The following is a 15,994-nucleotide window of genomic DNA, read 5'->3' on the forward strand; positions in this document are numbered from 1 at the left end:
CAAAATCAGCGGCTAAAAAAACAAAAAAAATGAGGAAATTGATAGTGAATGCGCGAGTTAGGGGTATGTTTTTCCTTTTCTTCGAAAGAGATTTGTGGAGAGAGAAAATAGTTTCGTGGTTAAAAACATTGACTTGGATCAATTTTTTTTTTTGTTTCCATATTTTTGTGAACTTGAAAATCCGGTAATTTCTCATAAGATTGAGCCTTTTGAACAGTCCTCGGAGAGAAAATAACAAAATAGTCGCATGTGAGATGATAATTTTAACAATAAGCCTTCTTACAACAAAAGCAAACTAATTATAAATATACTTGGGTTAATTAATCACAAAACAAATCCTAATTAATAGGACAGTCTCCACTGTACAGCAATTTCTGAAGTATGCCTAAAAAGGGAAATAATTCAAGGGAGCCTTCTGAGATGTTCTTATAAGATTTCGCAACTGATGTGAAGATTAAAAAAAAAAAAAATCTGATAAAATACATAATCATTAGATCAATATTTTAACAAACAAACGACAAAAGGTTTCATCTTGCCATCATACAATTTTGGATACTATCACATTGGCCAATAATCATATTAGTAATATGAGTATTACAAGCTTGTCAAGCTTCGTAGATGCTTGATGCTTCCATAGTTAAAACAAATTCTACGATGCAAAAGCAATATGCATAATAAAAATAAATAAATCTAATTATATAAATATATTTGATTTTAGAGAAATGCTATATTTATCTTGATTTGATTAAAATTTTGAGTATTTATTTTTTGGACGAGATAAGTTGTGGGTAAAGAATGGGCTTCAACGCCTGAGCCCGTTTCTACTCATGTTGGGCTTGGCCCTCCATTCAAACGGCCCATAAAAAAATTATCTCAATTAGCTCCAAATTCCTTGTATTCTTATGAGATTTGCACCAACCAAAAAGGCTTTAATAATATGCTATTCATCAACCAAAATTCCTTGTATTTTTTTTTTGAACAAAAGTAATTTTAAAAAATTCTAAATAAATAGAAGAACAATTCCAAAAATGTAAAATTTTGTCTTCAAACACATTTTATTAAAGAGATCATGTTGAACAATTTGGATCAATTGTTGGAACTTAAAAAACAAAGATATAAGCGTGAAGTACAATATGTCATTTACTTCAAAATCAAAGATATGAGCGTGAAGTAAAATATACAGTGTGAGGTGCAAAATAATTTATCTTATAACAAAATACAATATTCAAACTTTTTATTTATAAGAATACCGACTTCCCAAACAATCATTAAATAACTCCTATCAAATTTCAGCAAATAATTTTTCATTAATCATGCCATCAAGAACAAAATGAGTTAAAAAAAGGGAAAATGGAGCTATAATTTTTTTTTATTCCTCAAAATATAACCATACATTTCAGTTCACAAAAGAAGCAGCACCTTAGCGGGTCATCCTAATTTCAATTAAAACTAAAAATGAGAAAAATAAAATGTTCATTCCATCATTCCATATTCCAAGACATAGAGCAGCTCTTTCCAAGAGGCAATTCAAGCCCTCCTACCTCAACCAACATTCCTTTATTATTTCCTCTTTCAACCAATCCTTGCACCTCACCTAAATGATCAAACTCAACACTTGATGTGTTAACCAGAGGCATGCCATCTACCTCAATTGCCAACTCTTTTGCCTTCCCTTGTAAACCCAAGACGCTCACCTTATCAATCATCAATCCCTTTGACAAACTATACGTGCCCATTTGTACACTAGAAATTATTGTGACCGTTTTGCCCTTTACATTCGCCGTGAACTCCACATAAGTTGCCTCTCCTTCTACCAGACTCATTTCAGGTCTCTCGTCATCATCTACATACACCTTTCCTTTTGCCTCGGCTCCATCGGTACCATACGGAAAAGCAATAACAAGTGTAAATGGTGTCTTTCTCGCCTCCTTAGATATCAAACCTCCACGTTGCATGGGGAGCACTGTGCCTTGGCAAACATGCACATTGACCTCGTTTAGGGGTGCATCTAGGGTTATTAAGGATGCGTCTTTTGATATCACTACCTTGGTCATGTCAAAAACGTTGTACCAAGTACTTGGAGGGAACATTGCCTTGACTGATGTGGCACCTTGCTCAAGAACCGGTGAGATCATGATGCCTGGGCCCAGCATAAATTGTGTGCTGAGCCCATAGCTAGGAGTGAACTCAGGGAAAGAGAAGAAGACCGGCCTAGCAACAGGTGCACCTGTGAGATGTGCTTCATATATCAATGTGTACGTATAGATAGGGTAATAACTTGTACCGGAGGCCAAGTGCATTTCGTGCCGACTTAGCAACTGAGTTCCATTGGTACAACTCTTGCCTTGGTGATGCAAAATTTGCATGATCTCGAGAGAATGGATAGAAGGCACCAAGCTCAATCCACCTACTGCATATCTCCTCTAGTGGTACTACTGCCGGGTAAAACCCACAAATGTCAGACCCAACCATTGGCACTCCAAAGAGACCAAAATTGAGCATAGTGGAGATTGAGTATTTTAGATCTTCCCATGTGCCCTTGTTATCACCTGTCCAATGTGCAGCATACGAACCCGAACCGACAAAAGTTGATCTTGAAAGAATAAAAGGTCGTTTACCGTCAAGCCCTAACAATGCCTTGTGTGTGGCAATAGCATGAGAAAGCCCATAAAGACTATGCGCGTTATACTCTAAAACACTATTATAATGCATGGCACTAGTGGCAATAGTATTGTAACCTAGAGGTGCACTCTTTCCAGAGGCGTTTATTTTGTAAGGAGGGTTGTCCCACCTAGTACTAGTAAGATTCTTGCAATCCAAACAACATGTCCAATTAGGAGTTGTGGAAATTTTTTCGGGGCATTTGTGTGTAGTTGGAATGACACACTTACCAGCACAAAAGTTGGAAGCCTCATTCATGTCAATCCACAAACCATCGACTGGTACCAGTTGGTGAAACCGAGAAATCTCGTCTATCCACCAGGAGACCCCGTTTGGGTTTAGAAAATCAGGGAAATATACTGGTCCTGGCCACACTTGTGCTAGATAAGGCTGACCATCTAGCTTTATAAAAACATCCTTTTGCATACCTCTTTGGTACACACCATAGGATGGATTAACAGATATACCGGGGTCAATCAACACGATGTATTTCATGCCTTGCGCGTGGATTTCATTGAGAAACTCGAGGAGTTTTGAACGAGGGTAATTAATTGGGTCTAATGTGAAATCTTTTGCTGCATCCATGTGGTCGTCATCATTCCAAATAACATCTAACGGGATGTTCGCCTTTTTGTACCCTTCCACCACATCTTCTACTACAGAGAGGCTCTTATATCCCCACCTACACTGGTGAAATCCTGTTCCAAAAAAAAAAAAAAGAATGAAGAGTCCACTGATGTCTATTCAAATTTTAAAAAAATTTGTGATGTACTTTAACAGTCCACTTTTGCCAATTCCCCCAAAGAATTGAATGCCAACAATTATGTGCATGAATGCAGAGAGGCTCTTATTTTTATTAAATAAATTATCCGTGCAACACAACCCAAATACAGCCCTATCCAATTTTAAAATTAACTAAAATATAATAATTTTAAAAGTCAAATTAACTCGAATCTGTGTTCATTCAAAATTAGACGATTTAAAACTAAAGCCAAGAATCCGAATTTGGACACAAGATCTAACTATGGCACTAAAGATCTGAAATAAAATAACCCAAACACAACCCGATCGATGATCCGAATCCGTCTCTGAGCCGTTTAGCTAGTTATCACCAATATCTCCCAAGACTATTATCAACCTCCCTAAACTAATATAGCATCTGCATATATACACACAAAATGAAACCACCACGTAACACTTCCATGGTGTAGTCAAGTATAATCTTCTGATGAAATCAAATTTTGTATTCCATACAAGAAAACACATTACATTTTAATCTAAAAGTTATATCTCATACAACATTCCAACTTGCAACTGCTTGCCAGGTGGAATCCGGAGCGTTGCAACATTCGAGCGGAAGTTCTTCTGCAAGAATCTATAAAAACTGTTTATTATACGTTGCTTAATATACCCCTGCTTCTCTGTCATTTTGAGTATGATACGACCCAAAACAAATACTACACCATCATGCAAGGCTGCATCGAGCATCTCCCTCTCCTCTTGGTTTTCTGTTGCATCTCTGAACGCAGCTATGACAGATTCCGCAAATTCATCTCCTTCCATGGTGTGGACATCCATGTAGCCGAATTGTACCAAGCATCTGTATACACCCATTGGGCCCAACTTGCCAATGTTGAACCGTTCACTTGGTAGAACGGATCGGACCGGCAATGTCCGGACAGTGACAAACACTGTCACATTGCGGATGCTACCAATCAGCTCTGTATAATGCCGGACGATCGGAGGGATGCCTAAAAGACACATGCCACATATTCATCACATGTTATGTTTCAATGATTATAAACTATAAATTCTTAAAAAATAACAATGATTCTGTACCATTCATGAGATCTGTACAAAAGAAACAGACACCAGGCACCCGTCTGGTAGATGCCATCAGTTCTTCAAACTTTTGCCGATCCAACATCCTTTGGGCCTCATATTGTGCCTTCTTTCTACGGCCGTACGTCCATGTGAGAGTGATAACAATGAAAATTGCCGAGATAGCGAACGGAACCCAACCTCCCTCGACAAGTTTATTCAGAAGGGATGTCATGTACACGCCTTCTATGATGACAAAGACAGTGAAGAATAGAAGGGCAAGTGCAATGTTTGTTTGCCAGATAACAATCATCACCACCGTTAGTAGAAATGTTGTGATTAGCATCACCCATATCACTGCCACACCTGTAGCATAGGTAAACAGAAGTTTTCTTATTATATGACTCAAACCCCATGTCATTCCTTATGAAACGACCTTATTTGTATAAGAATAACATAAGCTTCAATTAGTGAAAAATAAAAATTTCTCCTATATAATTTGTAATTATATATGCAAAAAAGATTGTTGTTAGATTTGAGATTTGAGAACACTCTTGATTATTTGAAAGTATATCCTGATTTAGAAAACAAATACCATAAGATATGAAACTGTTAAGAAAAAGCAGCACTGACCAAATGCATTTCCAATCTCAGCACCGCCCTTGAATCCGACGGTGATCAAGATACAAGCAATCATCAGAAAGTAGTTGACCTCCGGAGAATAAACCTGCCCCTCATGCTTTTCGGATGTGTGAACCATGGTAACCCTCGGGAAGCAACCCAAGGCAATCGACTGCCTGATGATAGAAAAGCTTGCTGATATCAGAGCCTGACTCGCAACTACAGCAGCTAAGGTGGCCACTATGAACATGGGCCAGAATACTGGTTCTGGTACCGAGCTATAGAATGCCGTGGACAATTGGTCAGGGTGCTTTATCAGATATGCTGCTTCGCCGGCATATGCTAGGATCAGAGCTGGATACACCATGGAACAGAAAGCAAACTGAAAAAAAGAAGAAGAAGTTAATATGAACAAGCAAGAGCAAGTTTGACATTTTCCCATTGATAATATGCAGAAATTGTGCAATTATACCTGAATTGCACCCTTGCTGAAGTGGCCTAAATCAGCGAACATTGCTTCAGCACCTGTTGACGATTTTTATTTTATCAATTAGTCTTGTGAACATCCTGATATATTTTCGTATGCTTTACAATTTCTTTTTTTGAAGGTTGTCGGCAATCGCCTGCTTTACAATTTCTACATGTTTACTAAATATAAAGCTTGATATTCTAAACATGAAATCCCTAAACAAGTGTGATTGCTCTTAGTTGAACTTCACAATACAAATGGATGGATCAGAGAGGGCAATAAAAAGTTTCAAGACATTTTTCTTTAAGTTATTGATCACTGGGTGAATTACTTGAGATTCCTTTTTTGAAAGCTCGGTATACACTAGAAATTCACTTCAATTATATTTTACAAACCTAAATGCATTGCCTAATCCCAGGAAATTTAACCACCAAGTTATGTTATGAAGTGTCCAAACTAGATTTTGTTCTAATATTTCCATCAATTTAATTCTAAGTTTAATTTCTTTAAACTTATGTAAGGACGAATAATAAGCTAGAACACCATTCTGGCTAATACACAAAATAGTTTGGTACTATACCAGTAATGCAAAGTGCAATTGCTCCTAGCAATGTCCATCCTTTGCTCTTCTGATCAGCAAAGAAATAAAACATGTAGTGAGGCGATATTGCCTTTAGCACTGGAGGGTAGTATTTGATGATGTTGTACAACCCAATAAGAGCAGTGAATCCGAACCAAAGGATCATGATTGGAGAAAAGGAGAAGCTCACTTTACTGGTACCAAATCTTTGGAACAAAAATAGTAACAACAATATTGCCACCGATAGCCCCACCACATCATCTGTAATAGCAATATATGTAATCTTAATAAAATTGACTAGTTATTTAATGTACAATTTTTAATTCATGTACTTTAAGAACTAAAAGAAATATATATAATTAAAGAATTGTGCAGTGATCTTGGAGCCAAATAAGAATAAGACACTTAAGTTAAACAGATCATGTCTAATATAACTTGAGTCACTATAATTCAAATTAAAATCTGATAAAACTATTAGTATAAATGAGGTGAAGAATTCAATATTAAAAAATACTTGCTTGTTGATCATGTTTCCAAAATCACAGATTTTTGCTGCATGAATATTGTCTACCAGGTTGAGTACCAGCGGCACCAGTCCAAAGTCCAAACCTCCCACTTATTTATTAACATAAAGAAAAGTTATTCAGGTACTTACTTTGGGTAATTTTGGGGGATCTGGATTGAATTCCTTGCACTGCTGATAGAACTGTAAAATTACAAAATGGGAGTCAACATATATACCCAACAATGAAGGAAAAATTTTCAGAGAAAAATGAACAGTATATGTGCATTTTACTATGAAGTATACCTGAAATAGCCGGAGTGAGGGCACCATCACCTATGACCATGCATGTACCGAGTAGAACTATATAAGTGATAATTTTCTGTGCAATAAAGCTCTCTTCTAAGAACCTTTTTGCTTTCGACTGAATTGAGCTTCTTGTGCTATGGAATTGCAAATTGGCATCAGAATCCAGACTTTTTAACGACATCACCATCTCTGATTTGAAATTCAAATGTTGCCGCAGTAACGAGTACAAAGCAAAGGTCCCACCTTTAAAAACAATCAAATGTTAGAAGACAAGTACATACTGAGATGTGGACATTTTCCTATAGCATCATTCCTTCTCATTTTCTAATTTGATGAAAAATTTCTTCCGCATTTTCTCCATAAAATGGAATCATATCACAAGAGAGTCTAAGTAGATTTGATATGAAAAAGACGTACTAGAATTGAGAAAAGAGATATTTTTTATGGAATTAACTAGAATATACCCATAAACATAAATAATTTCCTCCATGAAATCTATCTGCCTAATTACATGAAACTATTTGCCTTATAAAGAAGCCTCATCTTCAAAATTAAAATGACAATGACGAGTACTGAGCAAAAGGTACTTTCAATAACATCAACAGAAACTCGAAAGCAAATGTAAAATTTCAAGTTGATTTGATGAATAATTATTTTCAAATTTTAGAAAAAAATCAGTACCTTCTCCATGATCGTCAGCCCGAAGAACAATGAGCACATACTTAAGGAGTCCCATCAATGTAAGGGTCCAGAATATAATACTAAGTATTCCCAAAAGGTCCCTCTCTGTTGGCTCAGACAGCTTGATGGATGAGAAAACATAGAGCGGGGATGTTCCGAGATCCCCGTACACTACACCGAGAGACTGGTATCCAAGCACAATCGTCTCCAGTGTCGTAAATGCCTGCATTGTTTCATTTCAGATACGATACCGGAGTCAGATTTTCTACTGTAAAAACAGCTGTCACATCTATAATTCATATTGTAATTTGGCGCCTTATTCTTATGTAATGAATCAAGTAAACACACTAAATATCATTTTAATTGCTTTTTCAAAGTTAATTTATAGAAAATTTTCCCTATTGATCATGGATATATTTTATCTATGCATGTATACCCTTTGCTCTAATCACAAAAAAACTAAAAAATAAAAATAAAAATAAAACCACAACCTTTGTGTGTCGTTGGGGCATCTGGTAAGCCTTGGTGAAGCTGAAGCCTTTCTTGAGTCTCGGCTTCTCAGAATCAGCCGTAACCTCTCCCTCTTCTCCTTCATTACCATCATCATCATGTGCCAGGACCTCGACTATGGTTTCATTTTTCTCTTCAGCCATCTTCGTTTGTTTGTCAATCTTCCCCTCTTTGTGCTATTGTAGAATAGCAAGAGAGAGAGAGAATACAAACTACAGAGAGGGGCAAGGCGTGTAAGAGAAATTAAAGCAGAGAAGGTGGATTGCACCAGGCAAGGCAAGGTAGTTAATGCACTAGCTTCCATTTTCACCTATTAATATTTAGTTTTTACGCGGAAGCACTAATTATAGAGCGTCTATAGGCAATGTCTGTCCATTTTTTTACCACTGGAAATCCATCGAGAAATTCACGTGTAACAATTGGATCCTGCTGGCGGTTGCTACTTATTTAAGCTGACCCGTTTGATTGAACATCGTATTTGATCTGAATCATTTGATGGAGATCGTACGGTTCTCCGCTAATTTTAGGAATTCCCAACTCGTATTAGCAGGCAAAATGTATCTATTTATAACAAGATAATAAAAAAGGAGCTTAATTATTTATACTTCAAATTAATTAAGGATTGATCAAAATATAGAGAGCAAATTTTAGGTCTGATTTATATAGCTCACATAAGTTACGCATCAAATTAATTAAGGATTGATCAAAATATAGAGAGCAAATTTTAGGTCTGATTTATATAGCTCAAATAAGTTACGCATCAAATTAATTAGCAGGATTGAAAATTATTCAACAAATTATGATCTATAATTTTAGATATGTTTTATATGTAGCTCAAACAAGTTACGAATCAAATTTAGATATGTTTTAAATATGTTTCAGTACGGTTGATTTATACAATATTTTATTTATATTGTTTTATTTAAGTAGATATCTATATTATTATATTTTTTTGTTATACTTTTTTTAATTTTTAGATATGCTGCCAAAATTTAGATATACAGCTAAATCGATTATTTAGCTGCTAATCCGATTATTCTCATTGATTGCAGATTGATACTTGTTTAGGTCATGATATCATCTTCATCCAAACTCTTATTTTATTTTTTTTATTTTTTTGAAAGTTAGTAGCAATAGGAGGCTATGTTAAACAATTCAGATTACTGTTTAATTAATAAAAATAAAAATATTAATTTATAGTTCAAACTAATGTTATGTACACATTCATAGCATAATAGCCTCACTCTAGATAATTTATATCTTTAATTTACAGCTCATAGTCCAATTAAATAAAAAAATATATATATATATAATGCCTGGCCCAATAAAAATCTTAATGTACAGCCCAAAATCCTTAGGAGCCCATTTATAAACCATCATCTTCTTTCACCTCTTAGGAGCCCAACTATCCATCACAGTTCAGTCACAGTAAAGCAAAACCTCTCTTCCAACCATCAATCAAAATTGCATGAAGAATCAGTAAGAATTTTAATCGATCAATCACGAACGAAACAATCGGCGATAGCTCAGAAGGCGAGTCTCTTCCGATTCAAGCGTTGTTTCGCCCAAAACGCGGCCAGTCGGTTTGGAAAATTTCGCAATAATCGAATCGTGTTTCTCTTATTCTAACTTCCCTCTTTGTATTTTGCCTAACTTTTGTTGCTCATTATTTCTGTATTGAAGATGTAAAATGTCAACTTTTTCAGGACTTATAACAAAGGTTCAGGTTTTCAAGGAAATAAGCTTGAATAAAGACATGGTATCAATTTAAAATCTGATTAGATCATTTCCAATTGATTGATTCGTTGCCGATTACTGAAGACTTTTACTGCATTGCATTGTAGGTTAAAATAGAAGAAATCAACGACAGTGGTGGGGTCCCCACTAGTAACATTGCTGTGTTACCAGTACTGCCGAAGGCTGAACCGTTGGATATAGACACTAGTTCTGAGCCAATTCAAGTAAAGGAGGTATATTTATTTAAAAATTATGACTTGTTGTTTTTATCATAGTATCGCACACTTTTGCCGCTCTGAATAATCCTTACATGCAACTACTTGATCTGAAGAAATGTTTGAAGCCTTATTTAGACCCCAATGAATTATGACGAATGGTAATATTGCTTTAAAAAAATGTGTTAAGGCTATCTAGGATTGAAAAAAATGATATGCATTAGAGACAAACTATCATAACAGGTTGAAAAAGATCTCTTATGGAAAACACTAACACAATACAGCCTGCTTCGAACAAGTTAGGTTGCACTAGGAGCAGTGATAAAACTATTCTTCTTTAACTACTTATGTAGGAAGCTGGGCCCAGCTCGTCAGTGAGCCACTTGAGGTTGAACTTTATTGGGATGGGTTTCTCCCCAGCACTAGTAGATAAAGTGCTCCAGGAAAATGGTATTCCATTTTTTATTGTAATGTATACATCATACTAAATCTATTTGCCATAGTTTGGTGTGTGACCAGATAGCCTGGAGTTCACCCAATTGAGTTTTAACCAAATTTCAATTATTTGACCTCATTAAACCCTCAGCCTCTTTAGGCAACTACTCATTTGGTGCTCAAACTTATAAGAGGAAAAGGGGACTGAATCTCTTGCTGAATATTACGTTTCTATTGTTCTTTGTAGATTTATGGATCTGGAGTTTGGTAATATTTTATTGTTTCTACATGATTCTCTCATTATTGATTTATAAATTGATATCACATATTTGTTTTGTAACTTCTCAGGAGATGGTGATGCTAATAGTCTGCTAGAGACTTTGTTTACATATTCAGTAAGGCAATTTTTGGTTTTTTTTTTTTCTGATATTCAAGCTTTTTGTGTTTTTATTTGCATTTTATTGTTTAATTGAGGCTCTTGCAAGCCTCATACAATTTCTAGCGAAAAGAAAATTACAAAAGGTATCCTAAATATTGATTTTGAGAATTTGTTTCAAGCGGATCAGGCTCTGGAGAAACGAGGGGCAGAATTGTCAAGTTCGCTTGAAGGTCTTTTCAGTTCAGATGATGATGAGGAAGTGCAAGCACCACATGGGCCTGTCACAGAAAATAACCTGGATTCCAAGGTCACTATTTGTTTAGCACCAAGGATAACATAGCATGTCTGATACTCTTTACAGTACTATCACCTTGGTTTTAGGAGTTAATATTTTATTCAATGTAATGCAGCAGTATAGAGTATTCCATGTACTATTCCAGTTAGGGCAATACCGTTGGTACTGGCATTTTTCTTATTTGCTGTTCAGTTGCACAATTGTGGAGGATAAGTTTTCGACAGATCAAGTTTAATTGCATATAATTTCTCTTACTCTGAACTATCTCTTAATCTATAGTCTCAATATTCTACAAAATTTGTCTTATTACATGAATTTATTTATTTGTTTTTTTGTTTTATTTTTCAGCCTTCTGTTGCTAATACAGAAAAACGCTCATTTCTACTCAGTATGAATTTCTCAGGGCGAGAAGTTGATTTGGCTCTACAACAGCTTGGTTTGTGCTTATTCTTTTAAGGACTTTAGTAGTTATCAAACATTGCAGTATTTGATTTTTGTTATATTCCAGTGGGATCCATTACCAGCATGTGCCAGTACCAAGTGACTAGGCTTTTTAACTTTTTTTTTTTGTTTTTGGGTAGAAATGTATGATGACAGAAATTTGGCTTATTGAGGCATTATGAATTCTTTAAAAGTTAATTTGCGCAGATGAAGTGATTGCTTAAGTGTGCTTGAGATAAAATTGATTTAGAAATCTAGTATCTCTTTGCAATCAGCAGCAACAATTTATCTACTGTTAAAATTGCAGGGGCAGAAGCTCCTATGGAACAGCTTGTAGACCACATTGTAACTGCTCAAACAACAGGAGGAGATTTCCAAGACGAAAATGAAACCAAACCTTCAATTAGCGGCAATGTGAGCTTAGATGAGGTTGTTCTTTCACCTTGTATATAATATATTAAATATTAATGTACCTTTATGAAAATGTTATAAAAATGTTTATATAACTCATACCGATCAACTGTTCAATATGTGTGGATAATATAGCATTTTTCATAGCATTTCTGACCATCTTATCTTCCATATAACATATTAATATGCCATGTTGAAAATGTCCTACAACTGTTTGTATAACTAATACCGCTTAACTATTCAATTTCTGTGAATAACATGACCATTTGCATAATAATTCTGACCATTTCTTTTCGTTCATGGGGACATGAGTTTCCAACATTTTGCTGTTTTTAATTGGTCATGTTACTGTTTTTGAAAATTGCCCCCTGGGCTCAATATTGTTTTGTTGCTTTCTTCATTATAAAAAATCCTACTTGTAAATTCTTGTCTACTACTTGGTAGGAAAGCAATGCTGATAATTTATATGGTGTTGTGGAAAAAACATTATATTTGCTCCAAATGGGTTTCACCGAGAAAGAAGTTTCGTTTGCAATTGAAAACTTTGGTTAGTAATAGGCTATACTTCTTTTATTATATTGGATTTGCCAATTTGGTATACTGGCTGAAATTGTATGAATCATTTGATCTTAGTTATTTGCCTTCTCTTGGTTCAGTCTCCATGTGCATGTTAAGAATCATTTGATCTTTGATAATGGTAGACTGAATCAAGAGATTATCAAAGATCAAATGATTCTTAACTTGCACTAATTTTGATACACAACCTATCTATTCTAAAGAGAACGTATTTTTCAATTATGCTTATTTGATTTTGGTAATCATTTTGTTAGTTGTCGTAGTTGTCAAATAAATATGGTTGTCAATATATCCCCCTTCCCTTTTTGTCTTTTGATTTCACTTTGACCCGAGTTAGATTTGAATACAATTATCTTCTATTACATTTACAGGTGCACATGTACCTGTCACGGAGCTTGCTGATTCCATTTTGGCTAGTCGATTGACAGCTGGCACTAATGATGTTGAAGACTGTAAAGAGGTGAAAATTTTATTTCCTGCCAACTTTATAATTAGCTTGCCCATTTATAAATACTACCTATATAAATCTTAATATTGGTTTCTTTTCATGCTACAGTATGTGTTCACTAGGGTAGCGAATGTCAGAAGAGAAACCAACTTCTCAACATCAAATGGTGAAACGAGTTACAAACCTTCAACCTCAAATTCCGGTTTCTACTATGAAAACAATAACAATGAAGGCGGAGCCCGACCCAATAAAAGAGCTAAAAACATCTTTATACACAAAACCGGGCCCGACAACCCGTTTAATCAAATTCATCCCAACAGCACCACATTTCCATTCAACAGAGGGATGACTGGGGCCCGCGCTGCACCAGGTCCCCCATTCTTTATCTACGGAAGTACGCTTGCTGTTTCACATGCAACGTGGCGCGAACTCTCTCAATTTCTCTACAACATTGAGCCTGAATTCGTCAACTCGCAATCCTTCTCAGCTGTGGTAAGAAAAGAAGGCTACATCCACAACCTTCCAACTGAGACACGGCACCACATAAAGCCGAGGCCTCCAACAAATATCGAGGGAGTGATGCCATATTTACGCAAGTGGTGGCCATCGTGGGACCCACGGAAGCAACTAAATGGCATGATTGAATTTGAGATGGTCGGTATTGATCAACTCTGCAAGCAACTGGAGAAGACCATCAGAGACTCCCTCGGGGCCCCCTCGCGTGAAAGTCAGACCAATATCCTCAACAAATGCAACGCTTATAACCTAATTTGGGTAGGAGAGAATAAACTTGGCCCGCTTGACCCGCAACAACTCGAGCTGGTCATGGGCTATCCGGTGAACCACAGCAGTGTAATGGGTGCTGACAAGTGGGGTCGTCTGAAGGCCATGACCCAATGCTTTCAGACTGACACGATTGGGTACATTCTCTCTCCATTGAAGAATATTTACCCGGATGGTATACGGGTTCTGTCAATCTTTAGTGGGATTGGCGGCGCTGAAGTTGCTCTGCATCGACTCGGGATACACTTCAAATGTTTGGTCTCAGTCGAGTCATCCGAGATCAATCGAACTATCTTGAAGAGGTAAAAGACCAACCTGTAACCATCTTAAGCAACCAAACAACTGCTTCTCTACTTCTCTACTTCTGACGCTTACAAGTATATACCTAATTTTCACTCTTTAAGTACAGAAGTAGAGAAATTAGAAATTTACCCTCAGAAACCGACCAATTAGAAGGCTGACATTTTTCTGAAACATGCTACATATATTTTTTTTAATAAAGGGTAAAATGGGTATTTTATAAAATTAAAATGAGTTTTAATAGAAAAGACATAATGGGTAAATTTGTGAGTTTTTGGAATTTAGAAGGGTAAATATGATATTATGAAATTTAAAGGGGGGAATATGTAATTTCGAAGATTTTTAGGGGTATACATGAATTCTCCCCTTAAATGGAATTCAAATCCCCTTAAAGTAACCCAAATATTGAGTTTGGATCCGGACCATCTGATCTGTTTTGACTTGAATATCAAAGGGACCCCGTGCATTCCACCTTGGGTCAAATTGGTCTGGATTCTGATCGTACGGTCCGGATGCAAACTCAAAAATTGGGTTACTTTAGGGGATCAAGACCCCCTTAAATGTGGGTACCATTACTGTTTTTCATAATTCTTGGCAGGTGGTGGAGCAACACTGAACGGAGGGGAGAGCTGAGACAACTGGCGGATATATCAAAATTGACAATCCAATTGCTGGAGGATTTGATCAGAGAGTTTGGTGGGTTCGATTTGATCATTGGTGCACCCGATTTAACAGCTGGTGGTGGTAGAGGAAGCAATGCTTTAAATGGGCTTGTAGGGATAGACTCGAACTTGTTCTTCGAATTTGTTCGTGTTGTTCAGCGAGTCAGGAGCATGATGAGCAAGAATAACTGAGTATTTTGTGCTAATAATATTTTGTGTAGCAACTTCGGTGGAAATAGCACTTGCCGTTAACCTTCAAAAAGAAAAGTCTGGAGGAAATAATACATTATTTCTTAATTATCTAGTTGGGAATAATGGTTGTGCATGTAGCAACCCCTTAATGAAATGGGTGTTTGTTGGGGTTCAATTTTGTTGTGTGCATGCCTTGTTTCGCAATTTAGGAGCTTGATTATTAGAAGTATCTAATTAGGATAGTCGGTTTAGTTAATTTAGTGGTAATAGTATGACCTAGTTTGTATTAGCTTTATAATCTTTTTTTGTAATAAACTAATGACCATGCGCCTACAATCCACCTAGGGATTGACTGCCTAATAGGTTGTGTAATTGTGTCTTATCAAAGCTATGCCTTTACCTTATCTTATAATAAGCAGCATGTAGTTTTTCTTTATTGTTAGCATTTATTTAATTTTCTATTTTGGTGGTAATAGTATGACCTAGTTTGGTGCTTTTTGTTCGTTAAAATTTTATAACCTAGTTTGGTATTAGTATATAATGTCTTATCCTGTAATTTCCTGAATGTGTAGTTGGACGTTGGGTTGCAAGAAAAACTTGTAGCTCGTTGACTCGTTCGAGATCAATTCAAATCTTGGTTGAGCTCAGCTTATTGATAAGATTTTTGGTTAGCTGGAGGTAGAATTCAAAACCATTTCATTTGCTCGTCCGAGCTCAACACAAATTGCTTGATATATAATTATAGGTTTTTATGTGCGTTGGACTTTAAATCGTTGGATTCAAAGTGCAAAGTTGATTTAAGTTGGTTAACTTGATCTTCATATTAATATATGTTTGGAGATTAAATTTTATATTTTTTGAATTTTTTTTTATTATTTTTCAAGATATGTACAAAATCGTTGTTTTTTAGAAAATTCTAAAACATAAAAAATAGTGATTTTCAAAAATTCTAAGAAATAGCTAGAT

General features: G+C 35.9%; 2 protein-coding genes and 1 pseudogene across 4 annotated transcripts; 1 reads left to right on the forward strand and 2 right to left on the reverse strand.

Annotated features, from left to right (window-relative positions):
• Positions 1–1,481: 1,481 nt before the first annotated feature.
• On the reverse strand, positions 1,482–3,261 carry LOC144560578 (alpha-xylosidase 1 pseudogene; annotated as a pseudogene).
• Positions 3,262–3,924: 663 nt separating this feature from the next.
• Positions 3,925–8,383, reverse strand: LOC144560576 (potassium transporter 26-like). The gene is made up of 9 exons (XM_078309805.1): positions 8,136–8,383; positions 7,645–7,867; positions 6,961–7,206; positions 6,808–6,858; positions 6,153–6,413; positions 5,576–5,628; positions 5,116–5,485; positions 4,501–4,848; positions 3,925–4,412 (listed from the first exon to the last, which is right to left on the reverse strand). The coding sequence occupies exons 1-9, from the start codon at positions 8,295–8,297 to the stop codon at positions 3,946–3,948; spliced, it is 2,181 nt and encodes a 726-aa protein (XP_078165931.1). The 5' UTR covers positions 8,298–8,383; the 3' UTR covers positions 3,925–3,945.
• Positions 8,384–9,567: 1,184 nt separating this feature from the next.
• Positions 9,568–15,462, forward strand: LOC144560577 (putative inactive DNA (cytosine-5)-methyltransferase DRM3). Of its 3 annotated transcripts, none has more exons than XM_078309808.1 (12): positions 9,569–9,765; positions 9,861–9,913; positions 9,999–10,124; positions 10,460–10,556; positions 10,890–10,936; positions 11,108–11,227; positions 11,564–11,651; positions 11,964–12,085; positions 12,512–12,614; positions 13,015–13,103; positions 13,200–14,176; positions 14,773–15,462. In XM_078309808.1, exons 2-12 carry the CDS (start codon positions 9,911–9,913, stop codon positions 15,026–15,028), a joined length of 2,028 nt encoding a protein of 675 aa, XP_078165934.1. In that variant the 5' UTR covers positions 9,569–9,765; positions 9,861–9,910; the 3' UTR covers positions 15,029–15,462. The 3 variants fall into 3 exon arrangements, with proteins under 3 accessions (XP_078165932.1, XP_078165934.1, XP_078165935.1); XM_078309809.1 differs by having other exon boundaries at positions 9,571–9,737; XM_078309806.1 differs by having other exon boundaries at positions 9,568–9,913.
• The last annotated feature ends 532 nt before the right edge of the window (positions 15,463–15,994 follow it).

The sequence above is a fragment of the Carex rostrata genome, chromosome 10, assembly GCF_964058835.1.
Source record: "Carex rostrata chromosome 10, lpCarRost1.2, whole genome shotgun sequence".
Lineage (NCBI taxonomy): Eukaryota > Viridiplantae > Streptophyta > Magnoliopsida > Poales > Cyperaceae > Carex > Carex rostrata.

Bases quoted from the DNA above. Each gene is read 5' to 3' on its own strand.
- LOC144560576 (XM_078309805.1), bottom strand. From the start codon at position 8,297: ATGGCTGAAGAGAAAAATGAAACCATAGTCGAGGTCCTGGCACATGAT. The intron at 5,629-6,152 runs GTATAGTACCAA...AATCGTCAACAG, and splicing joins AATTGCACTTTGCATTACTG to GTGCTGAAGCAATGTTCGCT. The intron at 4,413-4,500 runs GTACAGAATCAT...TGTGTCTTTTAG, and splicing joins TTGTACAGATCTCATGAATG to GCATCCCTCCGATCGTCCGG.
- LOC144560577 (XM_078309806.1), top strand. From the start codon at position 9,845: ATGTCAACTTTTTCAGGACTTATAACAAAGGTTCAGGTTTTCAAGGAA. The intron at 10,125-10,459 runs GTATATTTATTT...CTACTTATGTAG, and splicing joins AGCCAATTCAAGTAAAGGAG to GAAGCTGGGCCCAGCTCGTC. The intron at 14,177-14,772 runs GTAAAAGACCAA...AATTCTTGGCAG, and splicing joins AATCGAACTATCTTGAAGAG to GTGGTGGAGCAACACTGAAC.